This window comes from Miniopterus natalensis, chromosome X (assembly GCF_054644295.1).
Source record: "Miniopterus natalensis isolate mMinNat1 chromosome X, mMinNat1.hap1, whole genome shotgun sequence".
In the NCBI taxonomy this organism is placed as follows: Eukaryota; Metazoa; Chordata; class Mammalia; order Chiroptera; family Miniopteridae; genus Miniopterus; species Miniopterus natalensis.
The window spans coordinates 94,917,807-94,939,227 of NC_142103.1; the positions used below are offsets into that span (position 1 = coordinate 94,917,807).

Consider the following 21,421-nt stretch of genomic DNA (forward strand, 5'->3'; position numbering starts at 1 on the left):
CATAGTGTTTGAAGGAGACAGGTTCAGGAGTAGTGAGGAGACCTCCTGAGAGGTGTACGAGCTGCCTTTGCTGGGATAAATAGATGGGACAGCAAAGGTGGTTTGGGATCAGGTCATGAAGAGGCCTTGAACTCCCTAGAAGGAATTTAGATCCTAGCTTGTGAGCAAAAGCATAATGGGAGCTGAACTTTGAGAAGAGAACTGATCAAGTGGTACTACAGAGGCAACAAAGGGAATAAAGAGGATGGAAGGAATGAAGGGAGGAAGGTAACGACTGAAAGGCTACCTACTGTAATCAAACCAAGTTACCAAGGACCTGACCTAGAGCAATAAGAATAGAAAGGAGGGACCAGGTGAAAGAGAGACTTTGAAGGCAGCATCCACAGGACTTGACTGATTGGTTATAGGGGGAGAAGATTTCAAGCATGTTTGCTGGTAGGGTGGTGACTCCAGCAGAAACAGAGGTGCCTACAGACTGACAAAAGTTATTCCATCCACTTTCACCCTGGCTGGGTGGCTCAGTTGGCTGGAGCGTTGTCCCATACAAAAAAAGGCTGTGTGTTAGAGATTTCTGGTTAGAGCACATACCTAGGTTGTGGATTCAGTCCCTGAGCTGGGCTCACACAGCAGGCAACCAATCAATATTTCTCTCTCACATTGATGTTTCTTTCTCTCTCCCTTCCTCTCTCTCTGTAAAATCAATAAAATATAAATAAAAACATATATTTGGGTGAGGATTAAAAATTTTTTAAGTTCATTCCATTCATTGCAAGAAGGAAAACTTGCCAACCTTCTTTGATGACTGCCCTCAGCCAAAAGATTGCCTAGGATCTTGGCTACCTTCCTGCCCTCCAGAGCCTTCTAGATAGAGGGTTTAGTATCAGCAAAGGAATGGGGACTTACAATTGTGAGCCAGCACTTCCCAGTCTAAGTTCCTACAGTCTCACACTGGGCCAGAAACCAGAGAGCTCCCTGATCTAAGGGACCCTGGGTCTGAGGCTCCTTTGGAAGTTCAACCAAGTTTCCAAAATGAATTGAAAGTGTTAAGAATGAATCAGCTTTAATCCAGTATCAGAAAAAAATCTAGGTTTCCAAGTCAACCCAACAAGTCTAACCTGATTGATCCCATCTGGTTCTCATTAATCTGGGGTACCTATTAAGAAAAGGGATTCCTAGGCCCCACTTCAAGTCAACTAAATTTGACTCTCCAGGGCTGTGGCCCAAGAATCAGACATTTCATAGAAGCTTCCTAGGTGATTCTTAAGCAGTGCAATTTGAGAATCATTGTTTGACAGGGTATCCCTCCCCACACGCTACTTCTGTAGTGTGGAGCGAGCTCTCTGCAGGAATGGCTGCAAGTTTATTTCTTGGTTACTTCATCATTTGGGTGTGCTGACTCCCCAGTTCCATCATGAGGGCACTGAGCACAGGGACTTGCACAGCCTTGATGCCCAGACTTTCAGAAGAAAGAGAGTGCCATTTATGTATCTGAATAAAAGGCTTTTGCTTCCTGCATTGGGAGCATGATCATCAAATAACCACACTGCTCGTTTCCGGTAAAGAGTCAAGAATTCTAGAACAACTTATGAACCCATCAACAGCCTGACAAGGTACAGAGTTGAACATGAGTAAAACTTACAGACTTAGCTTCTGTGCTATTGTCAAGGTAGTCTTCCCTCACAGCTAGCGAGAGCGTCGCTTGGTCCAGCTGTTGAAATAAAAACAAAATATTTTGCTTGCACCATAAATTGTTACGTACCCATGTTAACAAGAGTCATGAGATATGCAGCCCAGTCATATTTTGAGCTTGTGTTATCATTACAAAAACAATTCACTACACTCAGAGCTATAGGTATATAGACACTTCAGCAATGATAGATATTATAAAGTATCGGAAACCTGCCTCTGCCTCCCCAATTCATGGTTTCTACCCCCTTCAAGGTTCTATCAATACTAAATAGCATCAAAGCTATTTGAGTGGGAATAGCTCTTAGTGATTATCTGTTTTTCCCCCTTATTTGATGGGTGAAGCCAAAGGCCAGAGAAGTGATGTGACTTTTCCAAGATAACACAGTTGGGCAGAGGCTCAGAGGAGAATCATTGTTTCCTTTCACCAGATCCAGTTCTCCTCTCACTGCAGTATTTTGCAAAATGCCAATCTGGATGGAATTGATTAATCAGATTGTTCACCTCCCCACCCCTAAAATACTGTGTTGTAGTGATTTACTTTATTTGAAAGGAATCAAATGATAATTTTGAGAAATATTAGCAAATTTAGAACCCTCTCTGGAAAGTTTAGGATAGGTGATAAAAATACAAATAATAGAAAACAAAATAACTAGAATTATTATGGAAAAGAATAGCATAATTTCTTGGATTAAAACTTTCAGCACTTTAAAGGCAATCAAAGGGAAGACGATAGTTCTTTCAAAGAATGTGCTAGAACAACTAGACATCCATACACACACACACACACACACACACACACAAATGAACCTCAACCCAGAGCTCACACCTCGCACGAAAATTAATTCAAAATGGATCACAGACTTAAATGTAAAACCTAAAAACTATAAACTTCTAGAAGGGAAAATCTTGTGACCTGGGGTTAGACAAAGAGTTCTTAGACACACCAAAATCACAATCCATAAAAGAAAAAATAAATTGGACTTCATCAACATTAAAAAGTTTTGCTCTATGAAAGAGAATGCAAATACAAGATACAGACAGGGAGAAAATATCTGAAAATCACATACAGGGTGGGGAAAAGTGGCTTACAGTTGTTCAAATAGAAAATAATACAATAATTAATAATAACAAGAATAAACTTTGTTCCACATATAACTGTAAACCTACTTTTGCCCCACCCTGTACATGACAAAAGATTTATATCCAGAGTATATAAAGAGCCCTCAAAACTCAACAAGAAAACAGCAACCCAATTTAAAAGTGGGCAAAAGATCTAACCAGACACTTCACTCATAAAGATATGCAGACAGAAAATAAGCACATGAAAAGATGCTCAACATCACTCGTCATTAGGAAGAGGTAATTTAAATCGACAATAAAACACAACTACACATCTAATAGAATGGCAAAAAAAAAAAAGGTAACACCAAGTTCAAGCGAGGATCTGAAAAACTGGATCACTCATATATTGTTAGTGGAAATGCAAAATGGCAGAGCCACTTTGGAAACCAATTTGACAGTTTCTTATAAAGTTAAACATACACTTACAGATGACCCAGCAATCCCACTCCTAGGTTTTTACTCAAAAGAAATGAAAACTTATGCCTATGCAAAACCTACAAAACTTCATTCATAATTGCCAAAAACTGGATGCAACCCAAACATTCTTCAGCTGGTGAATGGATAAACAAACTCTGGTACACAACGCAATACTACATAAAAAGAAATGAACTACTCATCCATACTATAACACAGGTGAAGCTGAACCACATTCTGAAAAAGAGAAAACTATAGGGACAGAGAACAGAGTTTGGGGGGGAGGAAACTGGTTGACTACAAAGGGGTAACACAAGGTAATTTTGGGGGGTGATGGAACTATTTTGTTTCTTGATTATGGTGGTGATTACATGACTCTGTATTTGTCAAAACTTATAGACACATGCATCACAAAAACCGAATTTAACTGCACGTAAATTTAAAAATGAAGTTTTTAAAAAGAACTTTCTCTAAATCTATGGTCATTTTTTCATGAATATCAACAAATGCCTAAAGACTAAATAAAGTAGATCCTAACCACAGATTTTCTAATTTAAATGTGATTCACACATTAAAAAATTAGGTCAAATTAACAGTATATAAAAACCTAAAAAAAATGCAAAGATTAGTAGTATCTTAATAAAAACTGGATCCCACATTCCCATATCATTAGTTTATACATTTTAGATTGTTTGGATCTATTTCTAGTTTCTTCTTCAACTTACTATAATCTCAAATATTTTCTTTTTTAATAATAAAATCTAAATAGAGTCATAGTTTTCCATGAAAATCCCCTTCATACACAACAAATTCTACAAAGGCCAAGTTAAGTGTTAACAAAGTTATAAAAAATGCAAGGAAAAATATTGCTCTTGTTTGGGGGGGGGAAGATGTTTCCATAAAATCTACTTTGCGTGCATTACTAAAATCCTCAAATTATTGTGTTCAATCTTCTTCTCTAATTGGCCTAAAACAACCAAGGCACAAGCCAGCCTAGCTTCATCATAATGCAATTCCCAATCTACCACTGTTTCTTCCAAAAATTAAGTAAGCCAGGACCACAAAACACAATATTATGATTAAGATGTTTTGGCTTTCAATTAGATTTGGACCACTTGGAGAATCTTTTGATCTTCAGTCTCACAGGAAAGGAAATTGTGTAGACAATATTAAGAAAGCCAAAGCTTCCCTCTGATGAAATGAAGTTTAATCCACCTATTGTAAAAGTCTCAATGATTCAAGTGAAGTTACCGGACCTTTTTTAAACCTTCAGATTGTTTTGGTTTCTAGGGAACACTTTAAATGCACAAAACAGATTGAATAAAGTCTGTCGACTAAACCTCATTAGAAACAAAGTCTTGAGGCAAAAGGCTTTCTCAAGAGGCCAGCATTAGGACGCTGTGTTATTAGAATTTTTCATTCTTTTGTCTGAACATAGCAAGTTGAAAATAAAATATGTATGCAGGAAACCTAACACACGGAACTGAAATATGAATGTTTTTCTCCAACTGCAATAAACCTCAGGTTAGGAAACGAACCGACAAAAAGAAACATCTGACAAGTTATGATCTAGGAAAGGATGAAGAAATTGCATAAACTTCGTTTCCGAGAGAGCCTGTCCTTGCTGTCCTTTTGGAGTTTGCTGGAGTCAGGCAACTGCAGGCCACTGAATGATAGATGACTTTAAGTTACTGTCTCAGTCACACACTGAGACACCCTGGCCTTCGGAACTCAGGATCACATACATGGAAGCCTTTCACTGTCCCTTACATCCTCATTCCTGTTATCCCCGCACATGCGGAAACCCAAGCATGTGTAACAAGACAAGTTTTGGGGCACCAACTTCTGTTGTTTCCAGTGTGTTTCTGCCACTTAAGCCTATGGCAAATCCTGTACCATTTCATCACAGGGGAAAAGGAAGTCTAAGTACATTGAGGGAGGAGAGCTTGAGGTAAAAGAGACTTCTCTTAGGGCAAAAAGAGGATCTCCTAGGCAGCCAAAGAAGTCAAAGCTTCTCCTGTACAGAGGGACTAGTCAATGTCCTTAGAGAGTGGCAGGATCTGAGAGAGAAGAGGCCCAAGGCCCCAGCCGCAGAGACACACACTTGAAGGGCAACATGGACTGTGGTAGCGGGGCTTTTTTCAGAAACAGATACTGAGAAACAGATAACTGATGATTGGAGGGTCTCCCAGTACCCAAGGAGAAGGCTGAGAAATGGGGCAACCAGGAGGTAGGGAAGTGTCTAGGCCGGTTCAATTTCCCACTAAAAGGTGGGGTAGGAGGTCAGTCAGTGATGAGGTTGACTAAAGAAAATGCCTATTTCTCACATCTGAATCTGAGATCTAGTAGTATGTTGGGTACAAAAATTGGAGAGAAATATTCTCCAAATGGTTCTGACCAGTTGCCTGGTCATGCTCTAAAAGAGGGCCTGTCGTGTGCTACTGTGTACCAGTATCGTCCTATAAACTGTCACCAAATTAATCTTATTTAAACCTCACATCAACAGTGAAAAGTAAATTCTAACTCACCCTTCATTACACAAGGGGAAATGAGACTCAGAGGGGTGAAAGAACTTGTACACAGATATTCAGCGAGTAAATCATAAAGCCAAACCATGGACCTCAATCTCTTGAACACCAAAGTCTACTTTCTTCCATGATACCTTAAACCTAAAAGGTGCTCCGGGGGCTCCAAATATCAATTTGATTTTTTACAGATGGCCAATAGACACATGAAAAAATGCTCAGTGTCACTAATCATCAGAGAGACACAAATTAATATCACACCTGCCAGAATGGCTACTGTCAATAAATCAACAAGTGCTGCCATCTTGGCAAAGGAGAGCAGGAGTAAGTATACGAGTGCCTACTTACACTTGCAGAATATTCTAACACTAAAAATTCAGGGTTTCTAGGATCAGTTTAACTGAATAGTGAGTATGCAAGGCAAGCTGTTAAATATCAGTTACCATGTTCCTCTATTCCCCATGTTTCCTATAAGCTGGTATTAAAACTGGAGACTTGATTAGATCAAGTTCATTTTTTCTTTTCTTTTGGCAAGTCATTGGTGAAGGTGTATGCTTCCCACTGCATAGTATCAGGAGGCACATAATATCTGGTTGCCCAGAGTTAGCAATGCTACCACTGATATTTGGGTTCATTTGATGTTAGCCTGATCTCTCTTGAATTTCCCTATCAACCATTCACCTAAAGATTTCAGCAGCTATTAAGGATAACTGCCTTGATTGTTTGTTTCATTAAGAATTTTTTAAAATGATAACTTTTTAATTCTATTATTTCTCTGACATTTTTTAAGCTGTGATTCTCCAATAACAAGAATTTTCCCTCAGAATGTTGTAGATTAAAATACACATATCACCCGGCCGAGCGTGGCTCAGCGGTTGAGCATTGACCTAGGATCTAGGAGATCATGGTTCGATTCCTGGTCAGGGCACATGCCCGGGTTGCGGGTTCGATCCCCAGTAGGGGGCGTGCAGGAAGCAGCCGATCAATGACTCTCTCTCATCATTGATGTTTCTATCTCTCTCTCTCCCTTCCTCTCTCTGAAATCAATAAAGATATATTTTTAAAAATAGACATATCAACCAAACGCACATGTGATTCCTATCCAGAAAGAAAATCAAAGACAAAGTATTTAAATTTTTCAAAGGACATGTTTGAGACAATCAGGAAAACTTAAAATTAACTGGGTATTAAATGTCAATAATGGAATTATGATTACTTTTTGGTTGTGATAAGAGTCCTTTCCATTAAACACTGAAGTATTTACCAATGCAATGATATTATATTTTTGGATTTGCTATAAAATGCTCCAGCCTCTTCCCAAAAAGGAGGGGTTTAGATAAAACAAGAACAGCCAAAAGTTGCTGGCTGTTGAAGCTGGGTTCATAAGTACATGAAAGTTTGTTGTACTATCCTTTTTACTTTTGTGTGTATTATTTTCCATAATAAAATGTTTAAAGAAATAAATTCAGTATTTTAACCAGGTCCAGAAATAGGTGAAAAATGAAATGGTTGTCATTTGCAATTACTTATCTGTGTGTGAATCAAGATTTTCTATCACTCAATAGAGTGTATGAACTTAAACTTAAGTTAGAAAGATAGTCTTCTGCTTACTTGAAAACACCACTTAAGGTGTTTGGAAAAATATCATAATAGTTCTGAAATAAAAACGATGGTTTTAAAACCTGCTCTGTTTGTTTTTTAAAGAGAGTAATCTATTGACACTAAACAGAAGTCAGTTGGACCATTAGCATCATTATGTCTTGCACAGCCTGTCTTGCCCTGATAGCATTAGAATATGTCTCAGTGCCATGTTGTTCTATCACCCAACATAGAAATAACAGCTGTCTCTGGAACTAAAAATTTCCTCTTTAGATGAGGATTCTTTCAGTGACTGAATATTTTTTATTAAGACTTCCACTGTCTAAACTACAGATGGGCAAACTACAGCCTGCAGGCCAGCCAGCCACACACCCACTCATGTCTACAGCTCTTTCCCAGGTACAACAGTAGAGTTGAGTAGTTGAGACAGAGATCATATGGCTCACACTGCTTAAAATATTTACATCTGGTCCTTTCCAGAAAAAATCTGACAGCCCCTTGGTATAAATAAAAAAATTAACTCCAGAGTATGGATTTTTTTTAAATTGACATATCAGGAGAGGGTAACATAGTCTTATACTTCTATGATTTGAATATCAATATGTCATTAATATTTTCTAGCTCAACAAAGGACAGAATTAAAGGGGGGAATCAGTGGTTCAATAAAATTTTCATTATTCGTCAAAGTAACAGAAAACAAAAAGAAATAGTAGAATCAAAACACAAACATTTTGAGAAATGTTATTTGAAGTCTTGCCAAACTCTTTCATTGATGAATCTTTCATTGTTGGTAGTTTTCTGACAGCCTCCTGAGTTTACTAATGTAATAGTCTATATCAAAGTATGTCTGCATGGTCCATTCCTTTACAAAAGGGATACTTACTCTCCCGATAGAAAATGCAAGCCAACCACTTAGAACAAGTTTCACTTTATCTTATGAAAGGAAGGGGGAGAGATTCAGACTGAACTTGACAATGAAATTTTAGGCGTGTACACAAGAAGACATTAGCAATGGAGGAACAAGGAATCATGGCATGCGTTCTTTCCTTTGTCAGGGGAATGAGAAGGCGGGGGGAAAGAACAGAGTTCAGAAAGTCTTTGCACAATAATATTGTAATAACTACGTATGGTGCCAGGTGGGTACTAGACTTACTGAAGGATCACTTTGCAAATTATATAAATGTCTAACCAGTATGCTGTTCACCTGAAACTAATATAATATTGAATGTCAGTAATTAAAAAAAAAAAAAGAACAGGCTAAATGAAAAGAAGAAAGTCTTTGCAGCTTTCTTCCCACTGGAATTTAGGGCCCCACATATGCTTAGAGTAGGTATTTGAGGGCCAGATCACAGGTCACTTGAAACTCACTCACTGGCTTCCTGAAAGGCTGATAAAACTGGTTTGTTTATGATTTACATTCTGCAAATTTGCGAAGGGGGTAATACTCTAGATCCTAATGTTTAACAGAATTTTTACCTTATCATTTCACTAAGGTGGTATGAGTCTCTTTTCCTAGGAAGCAACCCAAAAAAGCTAACCTTGGACTGAACAAATGGATGACAAAGTTCTCACTATACCTTCAAGATGTGTTCATTAGATGCCTTGTCATCAGGGGACACATATAAACGGATGAATACAGAATTGCTGTAATGACCACGAAACGTTGCAAGTGTATGCAGAAGGCTGAACTTTCTCTCTGACCAAATCCCTTCAGGACCGATATTGGACTCGAGCACAGGCCAGCGAAAAGGTGAATGCCGCAGGATATGTAGCAATGGCTTGGCATCTGCTTTTTCGATCGCTTCTGAAAGGGTGCAAATATGAAGGGAGAGTGAGAATTGCAAACTGGATTACCAAGCTAGAATGCGAGGGTAACTTCTCACGAGAAAATTCTCATAAGGCCCCAACTTAACATTTCAGCCGCTACAGAGACCTGCAGTAGACTAAGCATAACCAGAGACAGCTACCTATGACTCACACTGCAATATCACTGCCTAAACCTGGTGTTCTTGCCAGGAGAGCTAAGTAGGGAATCTGCTGTATATTCCCTATAATAAAAGATGGGCTTACTACACTAACCCCAGGCAATGAGCGATGTTAAGCTGATTATACTCTGCAATGCTAAGGAACAAACCTAGCTAAAGGAAACTGTTCAATAAAACCAATCACTCCCCAGTAAAAGTGAGTTAATGCTTCATACTCTTCCATCATCTTTTATTAGCATCTTCTAGCTCACCAAATAATACCCCAAATCCTAAACAAGTTAACACACTTCTCAGAGGCACTGGCTTCTTCCTACAGTGGCCTTAAAAAAGCAGACCAGAGAATGACAAGTGTCTCTTTTAACTCCAGTCAGACCCAAGATACTGAGACATGCCTAAGACACCCAATAAGATGACTCTTGGGCTGATGGGCAAGCAGGAGGAGCCTGGCCTGCCTGGGAGTCCAGATTTCTCTAGGTCCCAGTAGCTTCTTAGGGGACACAGCAACACTCCCAAGTGCCTTCCCTCCCAGGCTCCTTCTTGGACCAGACCTGGCCTCTGGATTCGTTTCTGTACCACATACAGGGGGGGTTGCCCTTACAACCCTACCCAGGTTTCTCATGGGTAATTGATACCCAAAGAATCCAAGCCATAGAAATAGAATTATTTTCTCCATCAAGCCAGCAAGAGAACATTAAGACAGGGCTAGTGACAACCCAGTTTTTGAGAGTTGTTCCTTTCCTTAAACAAAACATTTAAACGTTAATAGAATTCTTAGTTCTCGTTTTCCTTAAACAATCTCTTTATTTATTTATTTATTTTAAATATATCTTTATTGATTTCAGAGAGGAAAGGAGGGGGGAGGGAGGGAGGGAGAGAGAGAGAGAGAGAAACATCAATGATGAGAGAGTCGTCATTGAAAGGCTGCCTCCTGCGCGCCCCCTGCTGGGGATCGAGCCCAAAACCCTGCACGTGCCCTGACCGGGAATCGAACCCCGATTGCCTGGATCCTAGGTCAATGCTCAACCTCTAAGCCACGCCCGGCCGGGCTAAACAATCTCTTTAAACATTAAAAGATCTCTGAAGAATGGGGGTGGTAAGTATTTTATTTATTTCTCTTTGTTACTCACTCTCATTCATGCACGATGAATAAAGGATTTTGGCTTTCTGTACGGCTTCGGTGTCCCGTCTTCTACTGATTGATTTCTCCAACAGTGCTAGGAGGTTAAGAAAGGATTCATTAGTGTCCGCCCACATGTGGTGCTGAGTGGGAGGTCATCTGATAATCACAGTCTCAGCCTCCAGAAAATTAAATGTAAAGACAGACAACCCTAGAAAAGGCGCTACTATAAAAGATATGCAGACAGCAGAACCAATTCCAAGTTGCTTGAGGTTCAAATAAAAACAATTTAACATTCTTTTCTCAAAAGTTCTCCTAACTCAAAGAAACCAAAAGTTCAATTTCCAACTGAGACGGGACCTTCTGCAGGGGTTAATGTTTTCTGCCACCTACACACAAAAAAACAGAATTCATTTATTCAAGAACCAAAAATAACTGAATTCTGTTCCTTGTTTCTGCACCAAGTAATATTCTCAACGGAGGCAATTTCATCAGGGTCGTGTTTCTTAAGATTTCTTCATAGTCTAGCCTCTCAGGGAGGTCACCTGGAAGAAATTTCCCATTAGAAGTTTTATTCAATGTTGTATAAACATGCTGTGGACATGGAAGAAGTTGTTTAGACAGGAAATGGAGAGGCGAGATTGGAAAGCCTACCCAAATTGCCTGAAAATGTGCCCATTTACACATTCGGAGTCCTGGCCATTTAAATGAGGCCATGTGTATAAAATGGTTGCCAGCATAGACATAAGTCTGCCTGGAAAATGATTTTCTATTTATAAAATCACTGATGCTATTGTTTGAAGGTGGAAAATGACAGTTGTTACTATTTCAAGGAAAGCCAGAATTCAATAAAAACCACCCTCCCTCGCAAAGACCACCTTGGTTATACTTGAGAGTGTCAATTTACCAACATGAAGCCAAGATGAAGAATCCCAATACAGTGCCGTGGCACTGCCTCCATCGAGCTGTGTCAAGCTCTGTTGTCAGGGCATTTGGGGGTTATTTTTGAAACAACCTAGCAGCCTCCAAATGACAGTACAACACATGCTCCTACAGTACTTTGAATAGCTTCAAAATGCAATGTACAGTGCTAATCAAATTAATAAATGATTATATATTCTCAAAGGGGAATCTACTTCTAAACTAGAAGTTCTACATTTCAAAAAAAAAGCAATCCAGAGCTCCTGTCCAACTTTTTAAAATACCTATAAATTAAACAAGTTCGTATAGATTCAAATAAAATAAATTGAGTTCAATATGGGCATTTTCAATGACTTCAACTTGTATAGTGCTTCTTTCTTGTGTATTACAGAGCAATAAAAGCAGGATAACTAGCCCCAATGATAAAGAAAGGAGATTTTTTTTAAATAAACAGCAAGTTCTAAAACCATACCCACATACATTTCTATTCAAATCAGATCATGTGCCTTTCTGCCATACTGCTTCCATAGTTATTGACTGGATTGTTGGGGAGACGCATTTGGAAGCAAATAATCCAAATTTCATTTAAAGATGTGATATTATTCCAATGCTATAAACAATCCAAAGGCTACAAACGTGAAGGTCCCGAGGACCAAAACAAGCCAGGGCAGCAAAAGAACTCAAAGTATTAAATATCTACCTGAGTGTACACCGAGGCACCCTGTATCACAAGAAGGAAAAAAGAAGACATGCATATGCTAAGTAGGGTAATCTCAAAATCCTAACCATGCACAAATACCAATAATTTGTGTATGTCAAAATTCTGTACCAGAATTTGTCTTTTAAAACAAATGCAGCTACCGCAGGTTGTCTTAGCCTTTCCCATCTCCTCTTTCTCTTCATACCCAAGCAGGCAAGAGAGTACTGATATGCAGGCAATGATGTGGCCATCAGTCAGCAGCATCCACTTTCTCTATCTCCATATTTGAATTAGTGGTAAGAGAAATAAAATCTAGCCTAGGGAGTCATTATTGAGCAGAAAACAAAGCATACCTATCAAAGGCAATTGCTCAGGTTATTAAAATGTCCCTAAAGCATAGAGAACGACTCATGGGTCACCCACACAAGGCCATTCCTATCATAATCTGTGTTGTTTCTTGGAAGATTTCTCAGCCCTCCCCCAAGCCCACATGCAGATATTCCTATCCACATTACAATAGAAAAGGAAAACTCCAGTTCATAAAAGCCTATAGTGAAACAGATCTCAAGCTTTAAAACTGATTTCATTCAAAGTGTTCCTGATCATGAAATTTGAACATTACATGTATTATGTATTTTTTCTTCTCATTATGCTCAATCAAATACTTTTTTTTTTAAAGGCAATGCAACACACATGTCAAGGGGATGAGCTTTCAAACCATACAGACATGGGTTCCAGTTGCAGCTTGCTGATACTTTCCAGGGGGAACTTCAACAAGTTATTTAATCTAAGCTTCAGTTTCTTCATCTGTAAATCTGGATAATAATAGTGCCTACCTCCCAGAGTTGTGGTGAGTATCAAACATTTCAATGCACAGAAAGTGCCCATTTGAATCCCTGGACACATGATAAGTGATCCATCAATGGTGGCTTAAACAGGATTACAGGCTGAGTCAGCTATACCCAAAATTGTAAAGTAATCAAGCTTGTTTCTAGTGCTTCCTTCCATAAATAGTTTTTCCTTCCCCTCTGTTAGGGTATTGTAGTCAAAGGCCCTATGCTAACCCAAGGCACTGCCACTTCGTGTAGGATGGTTCCACAAAATGAACCTGCTCTAACCACCTTGCAAAGCCCATGCTCTCACTCACTTCCTCTGCTTTCACAGTAGAGTCAGTGCTCCATGAGGAGGGATAATTTTTAGTCAGTGTTAACCTCTGAGAATATTTTGTTCCTCCTGGAAACAAGGCATTTTCTTTTGATGTAAACATTTTCAATGAAATTACAGAAAAGTACACCAATCATAATTTGCAGGGTTTTCACAAAGTAAACACACCCGCATGACCAACATTATAACCAGAATCCCAGAAACTCTTTGTGCTACCTTCCAGGCACTAACTCTAATCAAGACAACCAACATCCTCTTTTGTGAAGTTCTTAGTCAAGTCTATTTCCTATATTTCTATTGGGTAATCTACCTTTTATCGATTTGTAGAAGTTCTTTGTATATTCTATACACAAGTCCTTGGTTGAATATTTGTATTGCAAAATCTTCTCCCATTCCATAGACTTCATTTTCTTAATGGTATCATGTGATGAACTGTAATTCTTTATTTTAATGTAGCCCAATTTGCTCATTTTTTCCCATCTATGGTTAGCATATTGGGTGTCCTATTTAAGAACTCTTTGCCTGCTCTGAGGTCATTAAGATATTCTCTTATGTTTTCTCCTAGAATCCTTCTTGTTTCACATTTAGATCTATAGTCCACGTAAAATTTGTTTTTGCCTACGGAGTGGACAGCCATGCCTTTGCAACACAAGCCTGACCTCACAGATGATGAATCATGTGAGAATTTTAATAAAGAAGGTACTTTTCATCACTGGGCCTCAAATATCATCATCAAAAAATAATTTTGGTGCATAAATTTGGCATTAACAATGACTATTTCCTACTAGATCAAGTACTCTTTGGGGCAGGGGCTGGGTCACATTCATCTTTGAACACCCAGGCCTAATGCTTGGCACTGCTGATGTTCAATGCACGTTTGCCGAGCTGAAATCCTTACAAGGCAAGTCTGAGAGAGCTTTTTAGCACACTGAAAAGGAACTGGGAGAAGTGAGACTGACTTTTTCTTTTTTATTTTATTTCTTTACTGTTGAAAGTATTACAGATGTCCCCCTTTTTCCCTGCACTGATCCCCTCCACCCGGCATCTCCTCCCCATCCCCCCCAGGCCTTCTCCACACTATCGTCTGTGTCCACAGGTCATGTATATATGAAACTAAGTTCTTTGATTAATCTCTGCCCCCCCACGCCCCACCCCCACCTTCCCTCTGAGATCCCTCAGTCTGCTCCATGGTTTTATGTCTCTGTACCTATCTTGTTCATCAGTTCATTTTGTTCATTAGATTCCCCATGAGTGAGATCATGTGATACTTGTCTTTCTCTGGCTGGCTTATTTCTTTTTATAATCAGAAATGTCTTGATTATGCTAACATCTATAATCTCCTATTCTCACATTCTATTCCCTGTATCATTCAATGAAATTCAAGAGGCCATCTGTTTTCACGAACACCAGGTTTTTTAACTTGTTTATTTAATTTATTGGGGTGACAATGGTTAATAAAATTATATAGGTTTCAGGTGTACAATTCTATAGTACATCATCTGTATTGTACTGTGTTCACCACCCCAAGTCAATTTTCCTTCCATCACCATTTATCCCCCCTTTACCCTCTTCTACCTCCCCCACCCCACTTTCCCTCTGGCAATCACCATACTGTTTGTTGTCTATCTTTAAGATTTGGGGGGGGTGTTTAGTTTTTTTGTGTGCTTGTGTGTTTTCTGCTAATCCCTTCACCTTTTTCACCCAGCCCCGTTTTGTTTTACCAATGGTCTCAGCTTAATCATCCACTTCTACTTCTCTGCTGGAGGGGGTAGGGGGATTTCTTAGATAATGTTTGACTTCCTCAAGCTGAGGAGCCAGATAGGACTATCAGTTCTATTCACTCAATTCAATTCTCTTGCTCAGACAGTCCCTTTATTTAGAGCACTGCAACAGGAAGAGGGAATTCCCAAGGAAAATGAGACTCCTGAGGACTTGGCACTCCCATGGTAAGTCAAGAGCTCGAGACAGCCATTTGAAGTTTCTGCAATAATTAGCACCTTATCAACTAATACTATTTTCAAAAACTCTGCATGTATAGTGTTTTAGGCCTTTGAGCAAACACCTACCAAGAACCTCAAGGTTGAGCTGAAGCCATTTTAAGGAGATGGTTCAAGATAACAGGAATTCTTTCAACACACGCTCGTTTGTGTTTTTTCCCTGACCCTGCACTCCTATGTACCTGTTCTAAAGGGAATCTTGTGCCTACTTGCTGAGAGACAAATGTTGGGGCTGCCTGTCTGACTTGCTTAACAGAAACAGTAATTGCAATCTAAAACATTCATGTCAAACGTCATCAAGGTGAATCCTCAACTTAAGGTACATTATGCCAACATCTCTCCCTTAGAAATCAGGGGGAGTGTCCTCTTAATTCTAGTGAGAGAAAGAACACAAAAAATAACAAGTTTGGAAAACCAAATCTATATTTTAAGGAAGGGTACGCCCTTCTACACCTACATAATGAACAGAATGTTCTCTAGACATATATATTTTTTTAAACCTATCATATCATGGCCTGGTTTCTTCTTTGGTGGTACTTAAAAACCACCTTCGGATGGTCCCTGGTTGAATGTCTCCTCTAATCTTACTATGTTTAGTCCTTGTTGATTTTCCAGGCTACAGACTTCAATTTGGTTTCCAGGCTCCTCAGTTTATTTACTGTAGTGAAAAATTTCATTTTTCTAACTTACACATGCAGGGTATTAAACTCGTATGCAGTTAAACCCGGAGACTCTAGATCAGTTTGCAAAGCCCATTGTTATTCTCATTAAAAAATAAAATTCAAGTTAACTAAGTCATGGTCTGTGGATCCCATAACCCTCATGTTTTCACCTGAATTGTGTGACACTCAACTCTGCAGTTCCTAGGCCCCATAGCCAGTCAAGCATGGGATTAACTGAGTCTGTTTGACACACTGAAAGGACAATAAAAGCTGATATTTCTCATTCTTCTGGAAATCTCCCACATAAGTATAAGGAGAGAAACTGTCAGAATTCTTTTCTCTGATCATTTTTTATGATCATCTTATAAATGATAATTGTTGGATGGCATCAGTTTAAGAAAAGGGAACAGAGATTATTTTAGGGGAATCAAAAACCTCTAACTCATCAATCTAAATCATGGGTTACCAAATAATATAAAAATACCCCCTTTTAACACAAAAGACCACTTTGTCCATAATGAAATCAATTTTATAAAACTGTCAGATACTACAAAAGGCTAATAGAAAGTAACTCTTTTATTATAAGAGAAGTTATAAGGATTATACTTATCAGGGTTACACTTCAAAATAATTTAAATTAAATTTTAACATGACTGTCTGATAGCATATTATTACAATGAATCTGCCAATATATTTTAACTCATAAAATTAGCCTTTTTACTTAGATAATTTGTATTTTAGCAGATAATTCACTGTAAGGCCTATCCTGAACTTAAAGTCATTAAAATCTACCTTCAGGTTTTTTTCCTATAGTAAAAACCCTAATTATATATTTTTTCCTGCCTGTTTCTAACATCTTAACATTACAAGGAAAAGACCATGTATGGTAAATACCCCCTGTAGTGGTCCTTCCTGAGCAGTCCTCAGATATCCAAGGGCCCAATGGTGACAGCATTCATTTATTAAGTACCTACTCTGAGCCAGGTGTATGACCTCAATTAATCCCCGACCAACCCTAAGAGGCATGTATTTAACCCCATTCTATAGGTGAGAAACCTGTAAGAGCTTATCCAAGGAAACAGCTAGCAAAGGTTAGAGCTTGGATTTGGACCCAGGTCTCTAACTTCTGTTCATTCCACTAGCAGGTAGCCAGTAAAATTCTACAAGCTGCTTTCCTGTGTGAAAACTGAGCACCCAGTGGCTAAACCAGAGGCAGCACTGCCCTCATGGACTTTCTTGACAGATATCACAATCATATCTGGAAAAAAGGTCTTCCCTGGTTACATAGAGACTTGTTTCTGCAGTGATGGAGTGACTCTGTGCTGAGCCATCTAATCCCTTTGCCCTGTCACCCTATTTGTGACCAGAGACACACATTCCTGAGGCACCTAGCTACAGGTGGAAGGCCTAGTAAAATTAGAACAGAACAAAGTTAGCTGGTCCCTAAGGCTGGACTTCACATTTTGCCCTAGTCCAAACCAGTGGATTCCAAACTTGAGCATGCGGCATCAGTATCATTGAAAGAGCTTGTTAAAACACAGTATTAGTTTTCCATCAGTGTCTGATTCAGTAGATCTGGGTAAGGCCCAGGAATTTGCATTTCTAACAAATTCCTAGGTAATGCCAATGCTGCAGGTTGAGGGAACACACTTTGAGAACCCCTTCTTTAAACCAACAGTACTCACCAGCCCTCTTTTCCCCTCCAACTTTATCGAGGTATAGTTGACAATTATCACCAGTCCTTTCTCATGTCTGTGATCCCCAGATCAGATTCCCTCCTCCCCCATTCTCCACCCAAACCACGGTCAAATAAGGAGCTTTTGTCCTTTCTTTGCTACTTTCACTCTGCAGCTCCATTTTTGTTCAATGCCAACATTCTTCAAGGAGATCACTATTTTGTTTTATTCTGGAACACTCTCCTTACATTGGCCCATTTAGGTCTAAGTTAGTTCCTCAGTTCTGAAAAACATAGCTTTAAAAAGTTCCCTTCTTTTTTATTAAAATTATTGGGGTGACACTGGTTAATAACATTGTATGTTTCAGGTGTGCAATTCTATAACACATCATCTGTATTGTACTGTGTGTTCAACACCCCAGGTCAAGTCTCCTTCCATAACCTTTTATCCCCCCTTTACCCTCTTCTAACTCCCCCCACCTCCTCTTCCTTCTGGCAATCACCATACTGTTGTCTGTGTCTGTGAGTTTGGTTAGTTCGATTATTGCTTTCAAAAATGATGAAATACTGCCATTTGTAACAACATGGACAGATCTTGAGAGTATTGTGCTAAGTAAAATAAGTCAGATAGAAAAGGACAAGAACCATATGATCTCACTCATATGTGGGATATAAAAAGTTCATTACCTTCCTCAAAGATAAAATGCAATAGGGATTTGAGATGATGGTCGATTCACTGGTTCAAGAGGGAGGGAAAATCAGCATTATGCCAGGAAGACTCCTAAAGTGAAGAAAACAACAACACAGGGCAGCTATTTTCAACTCCAGCTTATACCACACCCTATGAGGAGGAAGAGTGGGATAAATACTGCATCCCTGAAATCCTAAAAAATCTGAGCTGCAGACTTCACAATTCCTCCCCTCATCTATGACTGTGGCATCAAAATACTGTAAACACAGGTTTAAAAAGCCACTTCCCAACTAACCCCTGTTTTCACTCCCACCTTCCATGAGGAGGTGAGAGCAGCAGAGGTTCTATTCTTGGCTGTTCAAACCACAGTGTGTGGTGAAAGGATGCTGTCCCTCTAAAACTGGGCTTCTGACAATGAGGGATTAAGAGCTGGGCTCTCTTTCCTTCTCTGTCCATGACCCTCTCCCTCCAGAAGAGGGGAAGCAGTAGCACCTCTGGTGCAAGTGAAGGATTCAAGGGGGAAAGGGCCAGGGGCCAGAGCTAATTTCTGCACCCACTGGCTGCCGCTGTGGCTCCCCTAAAGCCTTCTTCTGTGTGTCCAGGGGTACGTGGCAAAGCACCTTTCTAAGTTCAAGAAAACCAGGAGCTACAGAGGTGATACAATGACCCTCGTTGCTGAACTAGGGAGAAAAGGATACCCAATAATGCTTGGGGATTTCTGTAGCAAGGAAGACAAACTCTACCTTTGTCTGGATCCCAAGCTAGAGAACAGAACAGCATGATGGGGCCTTCTGAACTGGTCTCCATACATCAACTCCCTCCTCCAAGCCATTCCCCACAGGCAGTCGGTATGCTCTGGAAAAACGCATCACTCACCAAGCCCCTCGACATGACATTTACAAATGGCTTCCCATTGCCCAAGGACAGAGGCTAAAATCTTTACATGACCTGCAAGGCCTGCCTACTCTGGCCCCTCCTTTCTCTTCAGTTTTATCTTTTGTCCCTTTTCCCTTCCAACTCTGAGCTCCAACACACTGGGCTTCTTGGGTTTCCTCAAAGGCACCAGCTGGACAGAAGCTCTGCTCATGCAGCTCTTTCCGCCTGCGTTAAAATGGGAGACATTTGAAATGTTAGACCCATAATCTGTGGGGAACAAATTATATGGCTGGACTGGTTTGGGCAAGTCACATAATTTCCTTGACCTTCGCTTCCTCGGATGTAGGGCAAAGACAAAAATAAACACTGATGGCCGACATTACAGAATTAAAGTGAGGAATCATAAAGAAAACAAATGATATGCTAACAGAATAAAATTAGTAACAAAAACCATTTGGGTCTTGAGGAAGTGAATTTATGAATTCAGAATAGACATCAGGTAGTAGAAGCAGTTCCATCTGAAACTTAATCTAAATGGCCACTACAGGAAGTCTCTGGTTAGTGACACAGGTAAACTTGTGAGAACACTAGCACATGTGTGTGTGTGTGCATGTGCATGCTTCTCTCTCTCATAAATATGAGCTCCCATATTTATCTTAATTATTGATGAAAATAAAATTCCCTTCCCATTTCATAAATTAAAAGGTCCATGCATGTTTTAGAAAGTATCTTTCACAGTGCAAATATCAACACCAATAAGGCTTTCCAAACAAACATATCTTGCTTGTGACAAGCTATTATCTAACTAGCATATAATTAATTTTCCTGTTATGGGTAGTGCCTTTTTTAACATGAAATGTTCTCTTGACACTTTAAAGCAAATAGTCCTTCATTATTAATTCATTAAGCATTCACACAGATGCTATTAATCACAATGAACTAATGTGGTATTAATGGGTAGGTTATTAATCTGCAATTACATGCAGATTTCCTAATAAATTCAAGTTGCCCAAGTTTTTTGAGGAGGAAAGCAAGGGAAAATGAAATAAACAAATCTTTCCCAAAGCAAGTCAATGGAAGAAATGTCTCTTCCTATACCATAAGACAGGACATAGAAAATTCTTTCCATTTTACCCTAAGTAATCTTTGTATTTAAGCAATACAATGACATTTACAATATATAGGTCTTCATCAAAATAGTAATATAAACAGGAAAAACTAAGCTACATGTACTATGGGAAGGTGCTGAATTGTTTCAGTGATATACAGTGTCCTTCCCTAGATGTAGTAAGGCCCGGCTACTCAGTGTGTGGTGCCCATAACAGTACGGTGGGCATCACCTAAGAATTTGCTAGGAATGCAGAGTCTCAGGTCCCTTCTCAGACCTACTGAATCAGAATCTGCATTTTAATAACATTACCAGGGGATTTGTATACACATTTAAAGTCAGGAAGAACTGTATATAGTACAGCTTTTGTAGCTGCAAGTTGGAGCAGAAGGAAGTAGGGAGTGTTGCTTATACACCACTGAATATTAAAGCCTGGGTATGCTGAGGAAGAAACATAACACAAATCTCAATGAAACTGTTTAAAGCACATACACAAGGTGGATGAGGCAAGCAGTTGGGGAGCCTGGATCATCAGAAATACAATTTACATACCACATTTTCTCAATTCTAAGAAGCACATTTGTTTCACATCTGAACATCTCTGAAATTGGAACCCATCTTAAAACTGTCAGCCAGGCACAGTCATGATGTAGTAGCCCACTGGCTGCCCATGCGTGAACCAATCTAGCAGTTCTTCCAGTTAGCACTTGAAATGAGTTGGTTGCATGGCTAGTAAATTGTCCCTTAAAATATCTGCAGAAGGATTTCACCACAGTTTGGCAATGAAATGAAAACTTACTGCACATCCAAAAAGTCAGTCACGAAGGAAAATCCCTGAAACAATTGGGAACACTTTTAAAAGAAGTGCTGAATCACTGCTATTGTCGATGGAAAGAGGACAATATTTTTTGAGAAAAGAGCACTGATGATGTGAAATCAAAAAAGACTGTGAACAGGTTTTAGGAATACCTTAACCAGTATCTTTTGCTTGCATATTCCATTTAAATTCTATTATTATATATGATAAAATTAATGTCTAAGTCTAAAAGAATCCTTTCAGATAGAGATTAAAGATGGTGGTCGATGGAGTGGAAGCTATACTCCCGGGACAAAACTGGAATTACAAAAGAATCCTTTCGATGAAAATAAAACAAAAATCTCAAAAAATCTCAAGTG

The 21,421-nt window shown here is 39.2% G+C and overlaps 1 protein-coding gene across 1 annotated transcript in view; it reads right to left on the reverse strand.

Annotated features, from left to right (window-relative positions):
* The window catches only part of PHEX (phosphate regulating endopeptidase X-linked), a 172,222-nt gene that overhangs the window by 124,346 nt on the left and 26,455 nt on the right, over nt 1-21,421 (reverse strand). Inside the window, exons 4-6 of the mRNA XM_087829324.1 lie at nt 10,462-10,548; nt 8,927-9,153; nt 1,640-1,708 (exon numbers count right to left, since the gene is read on the reverse strand). Of these exons, the coding sequence (XP_087685450.1) occupies nt 1,640-1,708; nt 8,927-9,153; nt 10,462-10,548 (383 nt within the window). The remainder of the gene's footprint in view (nt 1-1,639; nt 1,709-8,926; nt 9,154-10,461; nt 10,549-21,421) is intronic.